This window comes from Loxodonta africana, chromosome 22, assembly GCF_030014295.1.
Source record: "Loxodonta africana isolate mLoxAfr1 chromosome 22, mLoxAfr1.hap2, whole genome shotgun sequence".
NCBI lineage: Eukaryota > Metazoa > Chordata > Mammalia > Proboscidea > Elephantidae > Loxodonta > Loxodonta africana.
This window is the reverse complement of record NC_087363.1, coordinates 37278379-37298974: the sequence shown is the minus strand read 5'-3', so window position 1 is coordinate 37298974 and position 20596 is coordinate 37278379. Positions and strand designations below refer to the sequence as shown.

The 20596-nt window shown below is 47.8% G+C and overlaps 2 protein-coding genes across 3 annotated transcripts in view; one reads left to right on the top strand and one right to left on the bottom strand.

Moving 5' to 3' along the window:
• The window catches only part of TMEM43 (transmembrane protein 43), a 30291-nt gene extending 26717 nt beyond the window's left edge, over nt 1-3574 (bottom strand). The window contains exon 1 of one of the 2 annotated variants that reach the window (XM_023547867.2): nt 3384-3574. In XM_023547867.2, the coding sequence (XP_023403635.1) occupies nt 3384-3395 (12 nt within the window). In that variant the 5' untranslated portion in view covers nt 3396-3574. The remainder of the gene's footprint in view (nt 1-3383) is intronic. The other variant, XM_003409735.4, reaches the window with a different exon arrangement.
• Nucleotides 3575-3809: 235 nt separating this feature from the next.
• CHCHD4 (coiled-coil-helix-coiled-coil-helix domain containing 4) lies at nt 3810-16049 on the top strand. The gene is made up of 3 exons (XM_003409959.4): nt 3810-3943; nt 13394-13492; nt 14906-16049. The coding sequence occupies exons 1-3, from the start codon at nt 3922-3924 to the stop codon at nt 15211-15213; spliced, it is 429 nt and encodes a 142-aa protein (XP_003410007.1). The 5' UTR covers nt 3810-3921; the 3' UTR covers nt 15214-16049.
• Nucleotides 16050-20596: the final 4547 nt, after the last annotated feature.

Sequence of the window (20596 nt, the reverse complement as noted above, 5' to 3'; positions counted from 1 at the left end):
GTTCTTCTGCTTGTCCCTGAATGCCACCACCACAGGCTTGTCAGGGACTAGGTGTCCATTGTGTCCAGAAATGGCCTTGACTTTCCATGCCATTTGGAAACATTAGTGGAGTTACTCACCATAACAAAGATGGTAAACATCCCAGTCTACCACATGCCCGTCATGGACAATCCCAAGGCGGTGGGTGCCATCACTACTCCTATTTCACAGATGAGAAAACCAAGGGCTGGGGGTTAAGTCACCTGCCTAGATCACATAGTCAATAAAAGATGGACTGATTTAGGATTCAAATTCAGGCAGACTGGAGGCCACTCTCCTACTGCTCTGCTCCAGACTGCATTCTGCATTTCTTGGGCTGTAATGTGAGTTGAACCCTGGGAGCCAGCCGTGGGCAGTGACGGAAAAGAAGAGAGGGCAGCCCTAGCCTTGGCCTCCCCTCAGCTACCTTGAGAAGCCAGTATCAAGAGAAGGGGCTCAAAGACGGCCTTGAAGGGAGGGAAAAGAAGCACAGGGGGTCCCCCCGAGGCTAGGGTTATGGGTAGGAGGTGACACAACACACACAGTCCACATTCTGAACTGATATTCCCAGTAAACGTGGAGGCATATTTATCCCCAACGACACATACCCAGCTCTCAGGGCTCAGAGACAACGTGGTAGGAACCGAGATCCACATCCAGGCCTTGGAATAGGACAGAACTGGATTTAAATCTCAGTTCTGCAAATCATGGGCTCTGTGACCCTTGGCTGTTGCTCCACTCTTCTAATTCTGTTTATTCCCTGTCTTAGTCATCTAGTGCTGCTATAACAGAAATACCACAAGTGGATGGCTTTAACAAACATAAATTTATTTTCTCACAATCTAAGAGGCTAGAAGTCTAAATTCAGGGCATCAGCTCCGGTGGAAGGTTTCTCTCTCTATCGGCTCTGGAGGAAGGTCTTTCTCCTCAATCTTTCCCTTGACTAGGAGCTACTCTGCACAGGAACCCCCAGCCTAAAGGACCTGCTCTGCTCCCAGCCACACCCCAGGAAAACTCCCTTTACATTGGATCAGGAATGTGACCTGGTAAGGGTGTTACAATCCCACCCTAATCCTCTTTAACATAAAATTACAATCATAAAATGGAGGACAACCACAGAATACTGGGAATCATGGCCTAGCCAAGTTAATATACATATTTTAGGGGAAACATAATTCAATCCATGACATTCCCTTATAAAATAAGATGGTATAGTACCTCCCTCACAGGACAGTTGTTATATGGGTATGAATTCTGTCATTTTTCTTCTCTGATCCACCCTTCCCTCTTCAGATCTTTCTTCTTCACCAGCCTAGTAAACCAAAAACCAAACCCACTGCTGTCGAGTTGATTCCGATTCCAGCCTGGTAGCTCCTGTAAATGTGCACCCAGCTACTGGATGAATAAACCAAGGCTTGGCTGCAAAGGATACCCAAGCAAGTCTGTTACCTGACAAAGTGTCTGGTCCCAACATATGTGAGACGGTCTCTGCCCAAACCAGGACAGGGAGATAGACACAGTCCAGCAACTATGAGGACAGAATTTCTTTTTTCCATATATTAAGTACCTACTATGTGCTTTTTTTTTTTTTTTTATGTGCTAGGTGGTACAGTGATTAAGAACTGGCTTGCTAGCCAAAATCCACCAGCCATTACTTGGAAACCGTGCAGGGCAGTTCTACTCTGTCCTATAAGGGTCGCTATGAATCAGAATCAATTTAATGGCAAAAGGTTTATGTGCCAGGCGGAGGCATGGTAGCACAGTAGTTAAGAGCTCGGCTGCTAACCAAAAAGGTCAGCAGTTCAAATCCACCAGCCGCTCCTTGGAAACCCTATGGGGCAGTTATACTCTGTCCTGTAGGGTCGCTATGGGTCGGAATTGACTCGACGGCAACAGGTTTGGTTTTTTTGGTTTATGAGTCAGGCACTGTGCTGAGCAGTCTGGCTTAAACTTCACAGCAAGCTATAGGAGAGAAACCATTACTGATTCCATTTTACAGATGAGGAAACATAAACCAGAGAGATTAAGGCCACACAGCTACTGAGCAGAAGAATCTGGATCTGCCCTCAGGGCTGCCTGACTCCAAAGGCACCTCTTCAGCACCTTCCCATGACAAAACCATTCCCTGGAGCAAGTGCCTCTGCCTGCTGGGAAGTTCCACATTGTAAAATATGGTGAGGGGAGGGGCAGCCAAGAATCCACCTACTGGGAGTGGGATGGCCTCCTGGCTGCACCCTCCTCACAGCAGACCCTGGGCCTCTGGGTCTGAAAGCCCACAGACCACCTCAGCTCAAGGCTTCTATCCCCCACACTCCCAGGGCAACACTAACCTGAAGCAGAGCGTGCTAGAGTTGTGGGTGACAAACCCTGGTCTCTCAGGAGGCGTGGGAAGCAGAGAATGCTCAGGGACAGAGAAAGGGTATGGAAAGCGGGTGTAACAAGCCAGGGGACGGTGGCTGGAACACTCCATCAAAACACGAGGGAGGGTGTGTGTGGGGATGGCAGGATGCCCAGGCTGGCTACAGAAGCACTTTCACACAGAGGAGTGGTGAGTCACCAGCTTCTCCCAATCCAGCACCCTGCAGGAGGTGCTGCTCCTCCCTTTGTCGAATGAACGTTGGGCGTAAATAGAAAAGCTCCTGAGAAAGGCTGGCTGCAAAGAGAAGAGGGCAGCCTTTGGAAGGGAACCACCTTCAGCCAAGGCCTCTTTAATCAAATCCCCTCTAGAAGGAGGCGGATCCGGCAGTTGGGAAATGCGCCTTCTCACCATAATCCTAACTCTTGCGCCCCAGCTCAACCCGAGCCCCTTTGCTGCATCACGGCCTCGATGTGCATACATCCCTAGAACGGGGACCTCACTTACCGTCGGGCCAGCCCTGTCCGTTGATGGAGAGCTCCACTTGGGGCCGGAACGGCCACCCCGCCCTCCCCACAGACAGGCCTCTCTCTGAGGTCCCCTCCAGCCCTCATATTCTGCAAGTTTGAGAACCCCAATTTGCTCACATGGAGTCTCCACGAGTCGTGATCACCTCGATGCTAACTAACAACAAGTGCCCAGGAGGGAACTGGGAATGAAATGTAGGGCCTCAGGTAGGCGCCGCGCTCAACAAGATGCCACTGCTAGAAGCGACACCTCCCGGGTTTCCCTCCCCACAAACGCGCGACCCGAGGATGAGCTAGGCTAAAGAATATGGACAAGCGGAGGATGGAGAGATTCAAGATAGATCAACAGGCTGACGAGCTGCCAGCGGCATGAACACAACCGTGCAGAGGTAGACAGACAGCGGTCAGACGAACAAAAGGAACCGGAGGCCCCTGGGTGACGGCAAGTCTGGGTGTGGCCCGGGTGAGCAGGAGACACTCACGTTCGCGGCCATCGTGGCACCTGGCTCGTCGCCGCCTCCTCGCTCTGCTCAGCTAGAGCTGACAACCGGAATCCAGTGGCCTCTTGCCGGCCGGGAGCTGCAAATGCCGGCGTGGGGTCCAGGACAAGGCGGGACTTGCTACAGAGTTACCGCCCCAGGCGCCCCCATTCTTCTGAGCACGCGCGCCGCAAAGCCTCCTGGAAAATGCAGTCCGTGGAAAGCCCGGAGTCACAGGCTTCCGCCACAAAGTTGCAACATGCGCGGAACCGCACTCGTGCGCATCGCAAGACTTTCTGGGAAATGTAGTTTCTGCCGCCTGGAAAGGGGCCATGGGACACGCAGCCTCCTGGGAAATGTAGTTCTCAATTGAGGGGCCGGGCTGAAGCTAGGAGGGCGCGGAAGCAGGCGCGCGGCGGGCAGGCCTGGAGGGGGCGGGCCCGCGCGGGCCTCGGAGCCGCCCGCCCTACCTGAGAGGAGGTCACGGCGTGGATCCGCCACCGCCGTTCGGGCTGCGAAGTCTGAGTGCCCGGCTGCCGCCATGTCCTACTGCCGGCAAGAAGGTAGGGAGGACGAGCAGGCTGCCGTGGAGACCGGCCTACGAGGGCCTGCAGGGGACGCGGCACCCGGACAGCCCCCCAGGCCCGGGCACCCAGCGACCCCACGGCCGGCCCGGCAACCCGAGGCGCAGTCCTGGGCGCCGTCCTCGGGACCCGAGGGGGCGGTCTGGGCGGCAGAGTCTTCACCCCATTCTGCAGATGAGAAAACCCAGGCTCTGGGAGGAACGGGGCTGGTCCAAGGTCATGGAGAGTCTTGAACCCTGGCCTCAGAGGAACCAGCACGTGCGAGATTCATAAACTAGGCCCGGAGGGTGCACGAGAAATGCTGAGCACGTTTCCTGGCCCGTAATTGGGAATTTATTAGTATTAATTATTACAGTCACTCTCACCACAAACCACGTGTTTCCATACTGCATGCGCCTTGTTCATGTCCCGAAAAGTTGCCCCTCGGGTCAGATGCTGTGCAGGAGTGGTAGAAGTACCCCTGGCGGGAACACTTGTTAGCCCCTACTAACCATGGTGGTGTAGTGGTTAAGAGCTAGGCTGCTAACCAGAAGGTCGGCAGGCCGAGTCCACCAGGCGCTCCTTGGAAACCCTATGGGGCAGTTCTCTTCTATTCTGTCTTGTAGGTTCCCTATGAGTCAGAATCGACTCGACAACAGCGGGTTTGGTTTTGGTTACTACGTCAGGCACTGTTCAAGGAGCTGTTACATAGTTTATTTCACTGGCCTTTCAGCGATCTAAGTCAGCTCCTGTTTTTATCCCCATTTTACCGAAGAGTAAATTAAGGCACAGAGGGGTTTAAGTGACTTGGCCTAAATCACATGGCCAGTATGTGGTGGAGGTGGGTATGAGCCCTGGCATCTGAACTGCACTATCCAATCTGGAGCCTGGGTTCCCAGGAGCCTTAGGCCAGGAAGGCTTCCCTTCCCCCGACAAGGTGGGTCACCACTCACGCCTTTCTGCTTCCCTGTTGTTACCACTAGGCCAGAGCTTGGAAGGTTGGATGGTACCAGTGGTTCCTCCAAGGGCCTCCTCATATGCTACCACTAACTGATCTGCCATCTAATTCCTCCCGGCCCCACTTTCCAGTGGTGTAAAATGAGAAGTTGAGCTTCATTCATTCTGCAAATAATCATGAAACACCTCTGTGCAGGGCCGGTGGACACTTAAGAATATAAAATTCCAGAGAGTCGGAACTCACCCAGAGATTTTTTGGTCAATAGTCCTGTCCCCTCAGTTTAACTCAGGAAACCTGAAGCCCAGAAAAGGGGCTCACCTGTCCAAGGGCATGCAGCCAGTTAGGGGCAGAGCTCCTCGTAGAATGATAGGCCTTTTCCCCAGTACCCCAGCCTGCTTCTGGAACTTTTTCTCCTTCCCTGGATCATAAAGCCATAATACTCACTGATGTCTCTAAAAACCCATTGCCATCGACTCTGACTCACAACGACCTTATAAGACAGAACAGAACTGCTCTCTAGAGTTTCCAAGGCTGTAATCTTTGTGGGAGAAGATTGCCACATTTTTGTCCTGCAGAGTATCTGCTATGTTCAAATCACTGACCTTTCAGTTAGTAGCTGAGCATTTAACCACTGCGCCACCAGGGCTCCTTCTAATGTCTCTAATGAGCACTGTTTCCCGCTGATTAATAATTAAGTCTGCCATAAACGAAAGTCCTCTGCCCTAACCAGTTTATGTTAGACAGTAAGTCCTTTGTCCTATTTTTAACTCCCTTTCTCTTAGTCTCAAGTTTACTTCATTTAACAAATCATTTTTGACCCTCTTGGGTACAGTGAGGCTGTGCAGATAAATAACACCTCTTCTGTTCTTGAGGAGTTTACAGCAGTCACAGGTTCTCTGGGAAGGAGGGGCAGTGTCCCTCTGCCACCAAAGCATGAAGCCCTGTCTTTTCCTGGTTCAGAGGTCTCTCTCTTCCTTAGTTTGGAGATAAGAATTGAAAGTACTCACTTGCAGGCCTGTTTTAGTTTTTACTTCAGGTTAAAGGCCTTAGCTTGGTATTCTAGGTGTTTTGCAGTGTGAACTCAGCCTTGCTCCGTGGCCTTGGGCCACCCATACTTCTCCGTCAGCTCCACACTGCTCCTTTCTTTGGTTTCTTCTCTTCCTAATACTGAGCCTGCCCTCTCCTGTTGAGTCATCAAATATTGAGCATCTGTATGTGCCAGCCATTGGACATATATTAGTGACAAAGGTGACACAATCTGTGCCTTCCTGGCATCTGGTGGAAGAGAGGGGCATTAAAGCACCAACAGTTGTCATTGTTGTTAGGTGCCCTTGAGTTGATTCTGACTCATAGCGACCCTCTGTACAACAGAACGAAACACTGCCCCAGTCCTGCGCCATCCTCACGATCCTTGTTATGCTCGAGCCCATTGTTGCAGCCACTGTGTCAGTCCATCTTGTTCAGGGTCTTCTCTTTTTTGCTGACCCTCTACTTTACCAAGCATGATGTCCTTCTCCAGGGACTGATCCCTCCTGATAACATTGTCCAAAGTATATGAGATGTAGTCTCACCATCCGTGCCTCTAAGGAGCATCCTGGTTTTTCTTATTCCAAGACAGATTTGTTCATTCTTTTGGCAGTCCAAGGTATATTCAATACTCTTCGGGAACACCACCATTCAAGGGTGTCAGTTCTTCGGTCTTATTCATTGTCCAGCTTTTGTATGCATACGAGGCAGTTGAAAACACCACAGCTTGGGTCAGGCGCACCTGAGCCTTCAATGTGACATCTTTGCTTTTCAACACTTTAAAAACATCTTTTGCAGCTGATTTGCCCAGTGCAGTGCATCTTTGGATTTCTTGACTGCTGCTTCCATGGGCATTGATTGTGGATTCAAGTAAAATGAAATCCTTTATAATTTCAATCTTGTCTCCATTTATCATGATGTTGCTTATTGATCCCATTGTGAGGGTTGTTATTTTCTTGAGGTTGAGGTGTAATCCATACTGAAGGCTGTGGTCATTGATCTTCCTCAGTAAGTGCTTCAAGTCCTCTTCACTTTCAGCAAGCAAGCCTGTGTCATCTGCATAACACAGATTGTTAATGAGTCTTCCTCCAATCCTGATGTTGCATTCTTCATATATTCTAGCTTCTCAGATTATTTGCTTAGCATACAGATTGAATAAGTATGGTGAAAGAATACAGCCCTGACACACACCTTTCCTGACTTTAAACCACGCAGTCTGCCCTTATTCTGTTCGAATGACTGCCTCTCGATCTATGTAGAGGTTCCTCATGAGCACAATTAAGTGTTCTGATATTCCCATTCTTTGCAATGTTAGCCATAATTTGTTGTGATCCACACAGTCCAATGCCTTTGCATAGTAAATAAAATACAGGTAAACATCTTTCTGGTATTCTCTGCTTTCAGCCAGGATCCATCTGTCATCAGCAGTGATATCCCTGGTTTTACGTCCTCTTCTGAATCGGGCTTGAATTTCTGGCAGTTCCCTGTCCATGTACTGTTGCAGCCACTTTTGAATGATACTCAGCAAAATTTTACTTGCATGTGATATGAATGATATTGTTTGGAATAGACAAAAATCCCTGCCCTTGTGGAGCTGATGTTCCAGTGGGGGAGACAGGCAGTAAACACCTAAATGTGTTAGGTGGGGAAAAGTGCTTTGGAGAAAAATAAAACAGGGTAAGGAGATGGGGAAGTGGCCTGGGAAGGGGGCATCTGAGCAGGAGATGTGAAGGCAGGGACAGAGTGGCTATGAGGAGATCTGAGGGAAGACTGCTCCTGGAAGAGAGAACAGGCTGTGCAGAGGCCCAGAAGTAAGAGTGTGCTCAGCAGGTTCAAGTAAAAGCAAGGGGCCAGTGTGGCTGGAGTGGAGGGAGCAAGTGATGGGAGATGGCATTGTAGCGGTGAGGGATGCCGATCTTTCTGGATATGATTGAAGGTAGAGCCAACAGGATTTGCTGATGGAGGTGTGAGAGGAAGACAGGGTCAAGAATGGCTCTGCAGAGAGTAAAACTGTGGAATTGAGAATGGGGTGTCTTGGTGTCGAACTGCTCAGTTAGTCGCTCTGTTCTCAGTCTGCACTCCTGCTTTCACCTCCGAGGCCTCTAATTCCGGAGCCTTACCAGGGTCCTGGGGGGGGGGAGCGATTTGCTTCTGGCCGACTTCCACTCCGTGTACTTTGGGTTCAGCTTTCTCCACTTGTTAAGTTGGAGACCACTCCTCCATCAGCTTTCCCACTTCCAAAGCTTTATTGGCATCTCAAGCCTGCCATTGTCACTTTTCCTGGCTACTTTATCTTTGTCAGTTGGTGTCATTTAAAACTTTGTTTTTTAAGTGGAATTTCAAGAGAAACTTGTGTGTTTCGGTACCGTTGTTTGGCCAAAGCCTCTCTATTCCTGCCCTAACCGTGTGAGATAGGGAAATCAGGTGAGGTGGTAGGGCTCGTTTTCCGGGGCCCAGAGAGGTTGTGTTTAAACCCAGTTCAGAGCTCAAGTCCTCAGACTCCTAATCTCTCTGTGATCTCGATGCCACAATAAGCCAGCCTTCCAGAAGGTCTGGACTTAAATCTCAATCTTAGGACCATGGTTTTATTCATTTGACAGACATTTTTTGAGCCCTCGTTATTTGTCCATTCAACAAACATCCAGACTGTCTGGGTACTAGAATTGAGGGTGCAAAGATACATCACTCCCCAGAAACCACAGTCTAATTACCCAGGGGACCTTCTTTCCTCTGGGAAAAGTGCCACCTGATTTAGGTCACTCAGTCAGGATTGTGTTAAATGGAATTCAGTTCTCCATGGACAAAGTCAGGTACCAAGCCCTCCCAGTTTATCCTTGTCTGCCTTCCCATGCAAGGCTGCCCCTGTCTGTCTTCCCCAATCCCTGAGTCCTTCTCTTTCTTGCTAGGGTGCAGATCCCCCTTGTTGCGTATTTGTGCCTCATCTTTAGGAGAAAAAAAACCCAGTAGCTACTGTTCACTGTCTGCCACGTGCCAGAGTTGGGTTTAGGTTTTCCAGTTCATTTAATCCTCACAACAGCCACGTGAGGTGACTGGTGTTTTAATCTCATTCGCAGGAAATGCAGACTCGAAGGTTAAGAGTGTCCTGCCCAAGGTCACACAGCTAGTGAGTATGTCAGGACTGGAACCAGGGTCTGTCTGCCCGTGCTATTAATAGGAATGAGATGCATCACTGCAGTGGTCTCGTAAGTGCGCAGTGGAATCCTACTGGGATCCTTAGTTGAGGTTTCGTTCCCTTACTGGCATTTTAGTTCTGTAAGTAATTATGCGAGCAAAAATAGTTTGAGCTGGACCATCTTGCAGGTTCCAAGTGCCTGGAGAGCAAAGTACCAGATCATGCTGCTTCTTGCATCTTCCGCTGGGTTTTTTACTTAGTGGGTGTTTGCATATTTTTTAATTAAGTTGAAGTTTATCAACACCATTAGTTGAATATAGAGTAGCTTTTTTAACCTAAGCCTCTGAGACTTCATGGACAGAAATAAAGTGTCGGAGGGGGTAGTCTGCTGAACTCTGTCTGGCAGAGTGATGAGCCTGATTTTAGAGTGGGCCTGGTTTTTTTTTTTGGTAGAGGGACCGAGAAACCCAACCCAGGGAGCTTGCTGTCCTGAGACATAGGACCTTACTGTTCAGCCCACACAGGGAGAGCTGCAGGTTGAAGAGCATATGGAAACTGGGCACTGGAGGGCAGAGGTGACCACATAAGGAGCCACTGAGATGGTTGTGTGTGGCCACCCGAGAGGGATGGAGCGGGACAGCAGATAAAGGTGTCAGAGCTTATGAGTGCACATGCCCGAGCCAAGTCCCAGGCCTTTTATAAAGCTCCGTGGGGGATTCTGTCACCATCAGTCCAGCATTAGGGAATCGCTACTTCTTGAATTTTAGTGTATATTGGCTCCAAAGGACAGAATTCTTTTGGACCCCTTGTTGTGTGCTGTCAAGTCAATTCCAACTCATAGTGAGCCACCCTATAAGCCACAGTAGGCTGCCCCATAGGGTTTCCAAGGCTGTAATCTTTACAGAAGCAGACTGCCACATCTTTGTCCCATGGAGAGGCTGGCGGGTTTGAACCACTTAACCACCAGGGCTCCTTTGTGGACCCCTTAGTATTGATATTTTACTTTTTTTTATTATTATGTTATATAAATGTCTGAGAAACTTCCACTTACATATAAATATATGGTTGTGGTCTTAACCAGCTCTAAAATCAAGCAGACTAATGGATTGAATGCTAACAGTGTTCAGTTTAACAACGTTAATTTAATCTGGTGGATGATGTTTGAGACATTTCAATTGCCCGTCCCACTGAACACAGGCTTCTCTGCCAGTGCAGGTCCTTTTAGGTTGACCATGCTTGTGCTACCATCACTGGACGGCCGAGGTCAGAGGGCAGTCTCTGAATGACTGAGGAACCTTCACTCACCACTTGGTACGGCGATTGAGAAGTCATTTGGCCCTCACTGGCTGTGAAGGCGTCGTGTTTGTATCAGTCCGCCTTGGTTCTTTTCCCTCCTCATCAGCCCATGGTCATTAGTCTTTCTGTTTAGAACCCTGCAAGGGCATGAGGTAGTTATTCACATCCTTCTAAGTATTCTTCTATTATTATTATTATTTTTTTTAGATTACCTTGGAAATGAAAGCATAAGCATTTTTATTTCTTTAGAGAATTCCTGAGAAACTCTTGAGAATTCATGGGAAATATTAGTCTAGCTGGTTATTTGAGGCCTGCTAGCTGCCCCAGTCAGCCATCTTATGACGAGTTCTTCCTTTCACAGTCAGGTCTGGTAGGTTAAGTAAGTATTGTGCTTGTATTGACATTGCTTTTAGCCATTCCAGAGGCAAGGGCCTGGGAGTACAATCAGCTGGGGTGGGACAGATGTGCAGTGGACACATATCAGTGTGGGTCCAGAGCACACTCGGGGTCTTTCAGACCAGGGGTGTGTTCCTATTTGCCCTTGACACATCTCTGTGCCTTTGAGCTTGTTTCTTGCCTCCTCCGAGCCTCTGGTTCCCTTGTGTAAAAAGGAGGTAAAATACCCACAACCGCAGCATAGGGTTGATGCGCAATGCACAGGGCTTAAGTGCTTCAAAGATGTAATTGTTACTGTTCTGCTGCCTATCCGGCTTGAGCTGTGCTCTCAGGGAAATGTCTGGAAAGGCTGTGTGAGGACTTTGCTGTGTGGGAGGGACCTGAAACAGTATAGTGCTAGGCTAGTGTTTCCCAAGCTTTGCTCTGGAGCCTGTGAGCAACATGGGCTTCCTGGAGAGCTGGATTCAGCTTTTGTTGGGTTAGGCCAAGCCTCTGTTTATATCACAAACTCTATGGGTGCCTCTGATACCTGGCCAGGTTTGCACCCCTTGCCTTCTGGGCCTGTGACTGGGCTTCATCATTGGGTGGGCTGAGCTAAGATCTTGGTAAACAAATGTCAGAAGCTGAACCCAGAAATTTGCGTCAGCTTCTTCTGCTTAGCGTTCAGCATTTTTGCAGATTGCTTGTGAAAACTGGCCAGAATTACCAAGGTCATTAGGCGTGTTAGCAAGGCCGGCTGTGGGGCCCAGTCCTTTCCCAGGCCATGTGGAGAAGCAGTCTTCCTGGAATGACATGTGAGGTGTCTGGGCAGAGACCAGCTCTGGAGCCAGAACCTCAGGTGGGGTGGCGGTCTGCTACCTGTGAGTGCCAAGGGCTAGCTGTCGTTACAAGGCTGTGTTCACTCCAAGCGCTGGCTTTCTGATACTGGTCCTTCAGAGCCTCTGTCCTGACTCTCCTCGCCCTGCCCCCACCCCCCGCCAGCTTGTTATGTTTGGGTGACTATTTTTAAAAAATATCAAACTGCAGATTGTCACAGAAGTTATCATTAGCAGTTCTGTGAAATGGGCCTGCCACCCCCTCCACCAGTCATTCCACTGAGGGAAGTAGCCCCCCAGGCCTCATGGACACTGGGGAGAGGCCACAGCATTCCCCCACCGTCAGTGATCCTGTCCTCTCCTGGCCACAGTTGGGGGCCAGGAGGAGTCTTGACTCTGGGCACTCTCACACCACCAGGGTCCTCAACCCTTCAGAGGCAGGCATCTTCTTGGACAGACTAAGTGCTGTGTGGCCAGTCAGCCAGCCAAGTCTTGACATCAGTAGTGCACTTCTTGCTTCATCAAGGTGCTCATCTTTCTCAGACTTTCTATGGGTTCTAAACCCTGTGAGTAAACCCCTAGAGGGGCTGGAATCCAGTGTCCTTTTTCTTTAGTGCTTTTTTTTTTTTCTGTCTCTCTCTCTACCTCTGCCCCACCCCCGCCAGCCTGAGAGAGCAGCTTGTGTAACAGGGAGCATCCCTGCCCTAGTAAACCATCTCCATCTGTTTGCAGATCCCTGCCAGGCCTGGGGGAGGAGGGATGACGGGATACAGATGAGGCTGCTCACAGGTTGGTGAGGAGACTGTGGGTGGTCAGAGAGCCGTGGGAGTTCTGGGAAGTGACCGTTCCTTTCCTGAAGGGAAGAAGAAAGGACGTGCTGCACTGGTGGACTGTTGGCATACTCGAGCACTCATTTGACTGGATTGGTGGTGTCTGGGGTGTGGTAGGGAAGCCAGATAGGGTGGGACAGGGCCCTGAGTGCCACGCTAGGAAGCCTGGGATGATTGAAGCTGCAGTTGAGGAAAATGAGTGTGGCAGCACTGCTGAGGTGGCTGGGAGGGGGAGCATGTGAAAGGCCAGTTGGTCAGGAGGCTGTGGAAGGGCCTTGTGAGGAAGACGGGGAGAGGAGTGGAGAGAACAGAGAAGACTGTGAGCTTGGTATTCAACTAACCAAATGTGGGAGGGCAGACAGGTCCAAGACAATGCTGTAGCACCTGTTAGGTTGCGTGACTAAGTGGCTGGTGGTGGTCAGTTATTGGGATCTTGGAAGAGAAGGAAACTTGGGGAGAGACGTAGTGACTTGTTTGGGGGCAGTGGGAGAGTTCAGCTGGGAGCAGGATATTGACGCTAGAATGGGGAGATGGCCCATGCTGGTCTGCAGATTTGGGCCTTATCTTCTGAGAGTGGTAGTTGAGAGTAGAGAGGGTGAAGCCAGTGTGTGTAAAAAGCCACTCAAGCAGTAGGAGTTGTACAGAAAGAGTCCACCATCCCAGAAGCCAAGGGAGAAAAGTGTTTTTGGAAGGGGACATTTTGTCTCCCAATGGGAGAATGCATGAGGAGGGCAGGCTATGCCATCTTGCCATCTTCCTCCTTGTGCAGCCCTCAGTGGAGGTTTTGTTCCAGCAGCAGGCGCTTGGAAGGAGTGGCTCACAGACCCTCCACCCATAGTCAGATACACAGCCCACGGGAGAACAGTTTGATGGAACCTCTCACTTTGAGGTTTCACGGGGGCGTTCTTCAAACTTGGTTTGTGTGACTGCTTTGGGCTTAGAGCTGCTTCACTGCTCTTTAGTGAAACATTTCTTCCTCTGTTCTCTAAATGGTAGGGAAGGATCGAATCATATTTGTGACCAAAGAAGACCATGAAACTCCAAGCAATGCAGAGCTGGTAGCTGATGACCCCAACGATCCGTACGAGGAGCACGGTGAGTGACGTGTGGCTCCCAGGGGCCCACAGACACGGACTGGGGAAAACTCATGATTCCTTCCACATTTCGTCCTAGCCAAGGCTGGGCTTTGAGGGATCCATCTCAGTCTCAGACGGCCTCTCAGGACAGTGCGACCATCTCCCTCAGAGGTGTGAGGGGTGCTGAGTGCTTTCCAGCCCAATTCTGATTCACTGCCCTGGCGGTTAGGCCAGAGCACCAGAGTTTCTCCTCACTGAAGTGCTTCTGCCCCTTTCTCTTGGAAGTTTTCACTCTTGACTTAAGTAGGTCTGGTGCTTCTCAATGATTAAGTTTGGGGGAGGATATCAGTGACTTCTAATAGTCACAGGGCTCCTCCTGCTCAGTCAAGCTTCCAGACTGGATTCTGCCTCATCTACAGACTTTGTTGTTAGCAAGCAGACCCATAAACAGTCAGATTCATTGATCAGCTTCTGAGGTAGAATGAAGAGATAGAGCTCAGCCTAGGACCTGGTGCTTCCCTGGAGTGAAAAATCATGTATGTATTTAGTGTCTATAGAAGACTCATGTGAGAAACTTGTTTCTGAATCGTATTTTCAGGTCTGTGATGAAGCTGAAAATGAACCTATTGTCTTGAAAGCATTTTGGAAAACCAGGAAATAACTAAATACTATTTAGGTGTGAAGAAAAGGTGGGAAATTCAAAAGGGAGCCTATATAATATTGAAAATGAAAATCTATCTGTAACCCCACCTCACGTCACCCCCTAAACACATAAACAGTTTAACAGTTTGGTTAATAGTCCTCTAGGTTTTTAATCTTTAAAAGAATGGAATCGTACTACCCTGGCCTGCCATTAGCCTTTGCATTGTACAGCAGGTCTTGGGCATCTTTCCACATCAGCACATTTTTTACTAGTCCAGACTGCTGAGCTTCTGAGAGCAGCCTCAGCACAGGAGAGGCTTGAGAGCCAGGAGCACTGGTGGGTGCTCTGGTTCTGGTCTTTTGTTTGGGAGTCAGGCCAGGGATTGGAAGCAGGTCAATAGTTCAGCTCCTTAAAGTGTTCAGGCTTTCAAAAAGCTTCTCCCTAGCCATTCAAGTGATTTCTTCTTCTTTGGATTAAATGGTTTTCAGTATTCAGTTATTAGAGCAGTCTCACAGCCCTAGGAGGTGGCTTAGAATATAGTTCAGTATTGCCCAGGGAGAAAGATGCTGAAGGTGGCTTCTCTGAGTGGACCAGGAGTGCTGGGTTTATGCCAGGCATTTGAACCTGATCTACATCAAGAGGCAGGTCTACAGGTGAGTGCCCACCAGGTGACATTTTATACCGCTCCATACCTTCCAAGTGACCTGTGAGGATGAGACTTGGTTTTAATTTTTCTGAAACCTTAGAAAAGGTTTCTCTCACATATCTTGCCCTGTCTTCCTGTTCCAGGATTGATACTGCCAAGTGGAGACATTAACTGGAATTGCCCGTGCCTTGGAGGAATGGCCAGTGGCCCCTGTGGGGAGCAGTTCAAGTCCGCCTTTTCCTGCTTCCACTACAGCACGGAGGACGTCAAGGGGTCAGACTGTGTAGACCAGTTCCGGGCCATGCAGGAATGCATGCAGAAATACCCGGACCTCTATCCCCAGGATGATGATGATGACGAGGACGAGAAGAAGAAGCCAGAAGGTTTAGAGGAAACAGCTCCCACTGAAACTACGACGACCAAAAAAGAGGAGAGCGCAAGCTCAAGCTAATGAAGGCACAAGACCCTGGGCCCCAGTCCTTCCATTTCAGGTCGATGTGGACCTTTACAAACGCCTTTCAGTCACTCGCAGAGGAAGTGTCTTTCCTTCTTCTGTTCTGTGCACTGTAATGTACACAATAACTTATTTTTGAGGATCAGGGGTCTTGGCCCCTAGTCAGATACACTGAAAAAAGTAGGAGTTGTATGTCTGCGTGTCCCATGTAAACCTGTCGGTAAACGTAGCTGCCACTTTTGAATTCTCTTTTCTCAGATTGCCCTGAATTTTGCCACTTTGAAATAACGTGCTGAATAGTCTCAGCAACCAAAAATCATCCAGGAGTGTTTCTTGTGAGTGAGCTAATTTATCCTAATCCATTATGTCCCTTTTAGTACATTTCACACCCTTTTGGGAAATGAAACAAAAAAAATCTTCTTTTTTAAAGATGCTGGCATGGGGCCATTCCTAAGAGTAGAGACCAGATTATCAGATAACTTCTTTCTCAGAAATCATCTTGACCTTGAGCATGTGATAACATCCTGTGAGGTTGTCATCTACTCCATCCCTGATCTGTCTTGGTTTTCGTTTTTGCGTTGAGCTGCAGGTTTTCCGCATTTGGAAGGAGGAGGTCTGGACTCTCTAATTTACAGTCCCTTTGTAAGTGAAGGGAAAGGCTGGTTGGCACTGTTCCTTTTTTTTTCCAGAAGCCCTCGTTTGGGGCCTGTGTTAGCACCAGTTCTGTCTCAGCCGATGCAGATGCCGTGTTCTGGAGAGGTGGCGACCTAGTTGTTACCAGAGTAACAGCCAAGAGGGAGACTGGTTTGAATTAAAAGGAAAAAAGATTTCTACCTAATTTCGAATGTGTTCTTTGTTTTTACTAAAGATGTTTTTGATGTGAGGAAATATAAATTATAAAATAAAAATTAAAAAAAACTTAATTGCATTTCCTCTTTAAAGATACTGGTAACCCGATTTGAGTTTGTTAAAATTTTCTGTGTTGAGTTCAGATCAAGCTACCTTTTATTGGCTATGAGTCAGATGCCTTCATACAGACACTGCAGTTAATCCCTGAGGTCAGGAAAGTGCTTCCTATTTGAAGATAGGAAACTGCAAGCCCTTGCAGGTTAAATAACTTACCCAAAGTGAGTGCTAAGCAATGTAACAAATTACTACAAAATGTAGTGACTTAAAAACAAGTTGTTTATCTCACAATTTCTGTAGGTCAGGAATCTGGGCGTGGCTTACCTGGGTCCTCTGGCTCAGAGTCTCAGAAGGCTGTGATCCAGGTGTCAGTTAGAGTTGCAGTCATCTCAGAGCTTGACTGAGGAGGATCCAATTTCAAAATTCCTCAAGATGTTTTTGGCAGGATTTGATTCCTTGTGGTTCCTTGTGGCTGTTGGACTGAGGCCTCAGTTCCTCATTGGCTATTGGCTGGAGACCTTCCTCAGTTCCTTGCCCCGGGCCTCTACTTAAGGCAGCTCACAACATGGCAGGTGGCTTCCATCAGGACAAGCGAGAGAGCAAGATAGGATGAGCAAGATGGGAGCCAGAGTCTTTTTGTAACCTTATCTTGAAAGTGACATCCCTTTACATTTACCATAGTCTGTTTGTGAGAAGCGAGCCACTGGGTCCGGCCTACACTCAAGGGGAGGAACACAAGGGCATGAATACCAAGAGGCTGCCTACCACATGGGAGAATGAGGTAATGCTGCATTAAGACTCAAGCACAGTTAAAATGTGAGAACTCATGGTTCAGAGGCTTTAGACAGGTAGAGAGCTATAGGATCAGAACTTTAAAAAAGCTTGGTTAGGAGCCAAGAACCTGAAGTCGGCTGAGATTGGAAGCTGTGACACCCTCACGGAAAGCCCTTGTGACTTTAGCTGCACACATTTTTTTTAAATATACTAATTTTCAGTGAAAATTTTGATCACCATAAAGGTGTTACCGAAAGGTGACCACGTCATGATCCCATTTGCCTGATGCATTCAAGAAACTTTTACAGGTTGAAGCCAGAGGGGCATGGGAAAGTGATTCCTATATGGTGCCTGCCCTTTTGAAGTCACAGCTGAGTCAGGAAGTCAACATTTGCTAGAAAGCAGAAAGGAATGGGTGTGTGTTACATGATGACACCAGGTTCTCAGGGTAAATTCTTTTTTTCCAGCCATGGGAACTCTGAGAGCAGAGAACCCTCAAACTGTCTGCCCAAGTCCACTTGGGTTAGCCAAGGACTCTACCCTTTCCCACTCTGCAGAGGAAAACCAACTTGGTGATAAAGTACCACTGCATACGCAACTGGGAGTGAGTGGAGATTGAACTTTAGCACCAAGAGTTTGAATAATTTATATTTAAACTGCTGTGTAGCCTCATAAGCAAAAAGCTTTCAATAGAATAAATAGGTAATGTAAAGACAAAATTACAGTGGTGATAATTTAAAAACAGCAATTCAAGGTCTACTTAAGGTAACACTGACTTGGAAATGCCAGCTACCTTACATGTACAGTGTTTTGTTGTTTTACCATGTGGGCAAGTGCCGCATATCAGCCAGGCATCTTAGTACATTGAATTTTAGTCCTCAATAAATTCTAGCAATGTTCAGAATTTAACTTAGCATATTTTAGTAACTCACAGTGTCTCGAACTTCTAGAAAGTAGCCCTTAAGTAAAAATAAAAGACTCCTCCTTCACTTGGAAGAACTAAAGAAAAGACTTGTATGTTTTTATCATTTTACATATAACTTTCAAGACCCCAGAATGGTACTTTCGGAAATCAGTAGTTTAGTGTGATATAAGTCCACAACCAAAGAGTGAAGAAAAAGAGCATACAGTTCACCGAAATAGAGTGTTAAGAAAACAGAGGATAGCAATATAGATGAACCAGGATCACCCATCAACTGGTAATTGATTCCCTCTCTTTTCATGTATGTTTGAAGTTTTCCATGATAAAAAGTTAACAGAAAAAAACAGGTACTAAGCAGAAATGTTAAACCTCTTGTTACCTCAAGTTGGTTTAAGTTCATAGCCAAGCTATTGCCCTGTCCCACCATGATTTTATGGGCAGTGGCTTATGGTTTGCCTTGCTGATCAAGGACTTAGAAAAAAGATTTGCACAGTTGGTGCCTAGGAGGTCTTGGGGGAAGTATGAGGGTCAACCTCACAGAATAGGCAGAATGTAAAGGTAGTCATTGCTACACACATGCCTACCAGAGGAGCCCACATTACAGAGGGAATTCTCTGTAACCAGGCAGACATGACAGCCTGTCTTGTGGATGGTACTCAACTTCATCCCCAGCCTCCATGTTCACGTAACCATCCATAAATGGAGGCTGTGCATGGAATGTACATCATGATCTTTCACTCACCAAGGTGGCCCAACCTTTCAACACTAGAGGTTGATGTTGAATCTTTGATATGGAAACATTTAATGGTGACAGGTTGAGTATTAGACCTATCATGGAGAGGTAGGGATGGTGCTTTATTCACCGAGACAGACACATATTCCAAGGATGGATTTGACTTCCTTGCCCAAAGCTCTTCGCCCAGCACAACGTCTCCTGACTTACCAAGTGTCTGACATGTATCTTAGAATGTCTCTATGGTATCTTGTAAATAAACCGTCTACAACCTCGGAGACATTTTAAAGCAAAGGCAGTATATTGGGAGTCAGACCCATGGAATTCCCTGGTTTTTCAATGTTCCCCATCACTCAGAAGTAGCTGATTTGATAGAGAGGTGGAATGACTTCCTGGAGGCTGTTGTGGTGCCAGTTTTTTTGAAGGGAGGCCTGTGGGCTTGGGTTGCTGCCCTACAGGGTATAGTATATTCAATATGTGGGACTGTTTATTTCGAAACTAGACTGCATAGCTAGGAACCAAAGGGGGAAGGTGGGTCCTTCTCATTATGACATTTACTAATCTGCTTGAAGAATTTATTTCCTGTACTTGCAACCTTGGGCTGAGAGAGAGAAGGTAGTGGGACAGGAGTGGGGACCATGAGCATTTGGGCCACTTCCTTGTGTAACTTGTGCCTTCAGGTCCTGCTCAGGCCTGATCTTGTATATATACCACTTTCATTTAATGTTAGAATGCTGCGTTGCACATTTGACATTATAACTCGGGGTCAGAAAACACCCAGTTCATGAGGGGCAGCTCACACTTGATGCTTCAAGCACCATTGGATCAGCCTGATCAGTGGCCCAAGTGGCAGAAGAACTTACACAGAAGCCCGAACCTGCCGCAGAGCCTTCTCTTGTTCTGGGCCCCACTCAAAATTAGCAACTTTTGAGTCAGTTGATAAATAGGCTGGAATAGCACACTCAAATGAGGGATATGTTGCCCCCAAAATCCAAAGAGGCCTACTAGGCATTGTGCCTCCTTTTCAGCTGTAGGAGGGGCCAGATGCAACAATTTATCCTTCACTTTGTAAGGAATTTCTTGACATGTCACTGAACCCTTAGAAATGTCACTGAGGTGGAAGGCCCTTAATTATAGAGTTAATTTCCCACTCTCTGAAATGTAAATGTCTTACCAATAAGTCTAGAGCCATTGATACTTCTTCCTTAATAGATCCTATCAGCATAATGTCATTAGTGTAATGGACCAGTGTAATGGTTTGTGGAAGAGAAAGGCCATCAAGTTCCTTGCAGACTATGACAAAGGGCTGGAGAGTTAATATACCCTTGATGTAGGACAATGAAGATGTATTGCTGACCTTGCCAGCTGATGGCCTTTAGAAACAGGTACGGAGGAAAAAAATCATCGGCCAGATCAATAGCTGCTTTTCCAGTGCTAGGAGATGTATTAATTTGTTCAAGCAACGAAGCCACATCTGGAATAGCAGCTGCACTTGGAGTCCCCACCTGATTAAGTTTACAATAATCTATTGTCATTCTCCAAAATCCATCTGTTTTTCACACAGGCCAAATAGGAGAGTTGAGTGGGAATGTGGTGGGAATCACCACCCCTGTATCCTTCAAATCCTTGAGGGTGGCAGTAATCTCTGCAATCCCCCAGGAATGCGATATTGCTTTTGGTTTACTGTTTTCCTAGGTAGGGGAAGTTCTAATGGCTTCCACTGACCTTTCCTACCATAGTAGCCCTTACTCTACATGTCAGGGATCCAGTGTGGGGCTCTGCCAATTTCTGAGTATGTCTAATCCAATTATGCCTTCTGGAGCTGGTGAAGTCACTACAGGATGGGTTCGGGGACCCACTGGACCCACTGTGAGATGGACCTGAGCTAAGACTCCATTAATAACCTGACCCCCATATGCTCCTACTCTGGTGCTCCACAGTGATGTTTTTGGTTTCCTGGGATTAGAGCCAGTGTACGGTAATCTCCAAAAAGTCTGATTATTTCCTTTTCCCCAAGGAACAGTCACTCTCATAAAAGGCTGTAG

What these genes read in the sequence shown, in the direction of transcription:
- CHCHD4 (XM_003409959.4), top strand. Translation starts at nt 3,922, where the DNA reads ATGTCCTACTGCCGGCAAGAAG. An exon ending in GTCCTACTGCCGGCAAGAAG is followed by an intron (nt 3,944 to 13,393) that starts GTAGGGAGGACG and finishes TCTAAATGGTAG; the next exon opens with GGAAGGATCGAATCATATTT. An exon ending in CGATCCGTACGAGGAGCACG is followed by an intron (nt 13,493 to 14,905) that starts GTGAGTGACGTG and finishes TTCCTGTTCCAG; the next exon opens with GATTGATACTGCCAAGTGGA.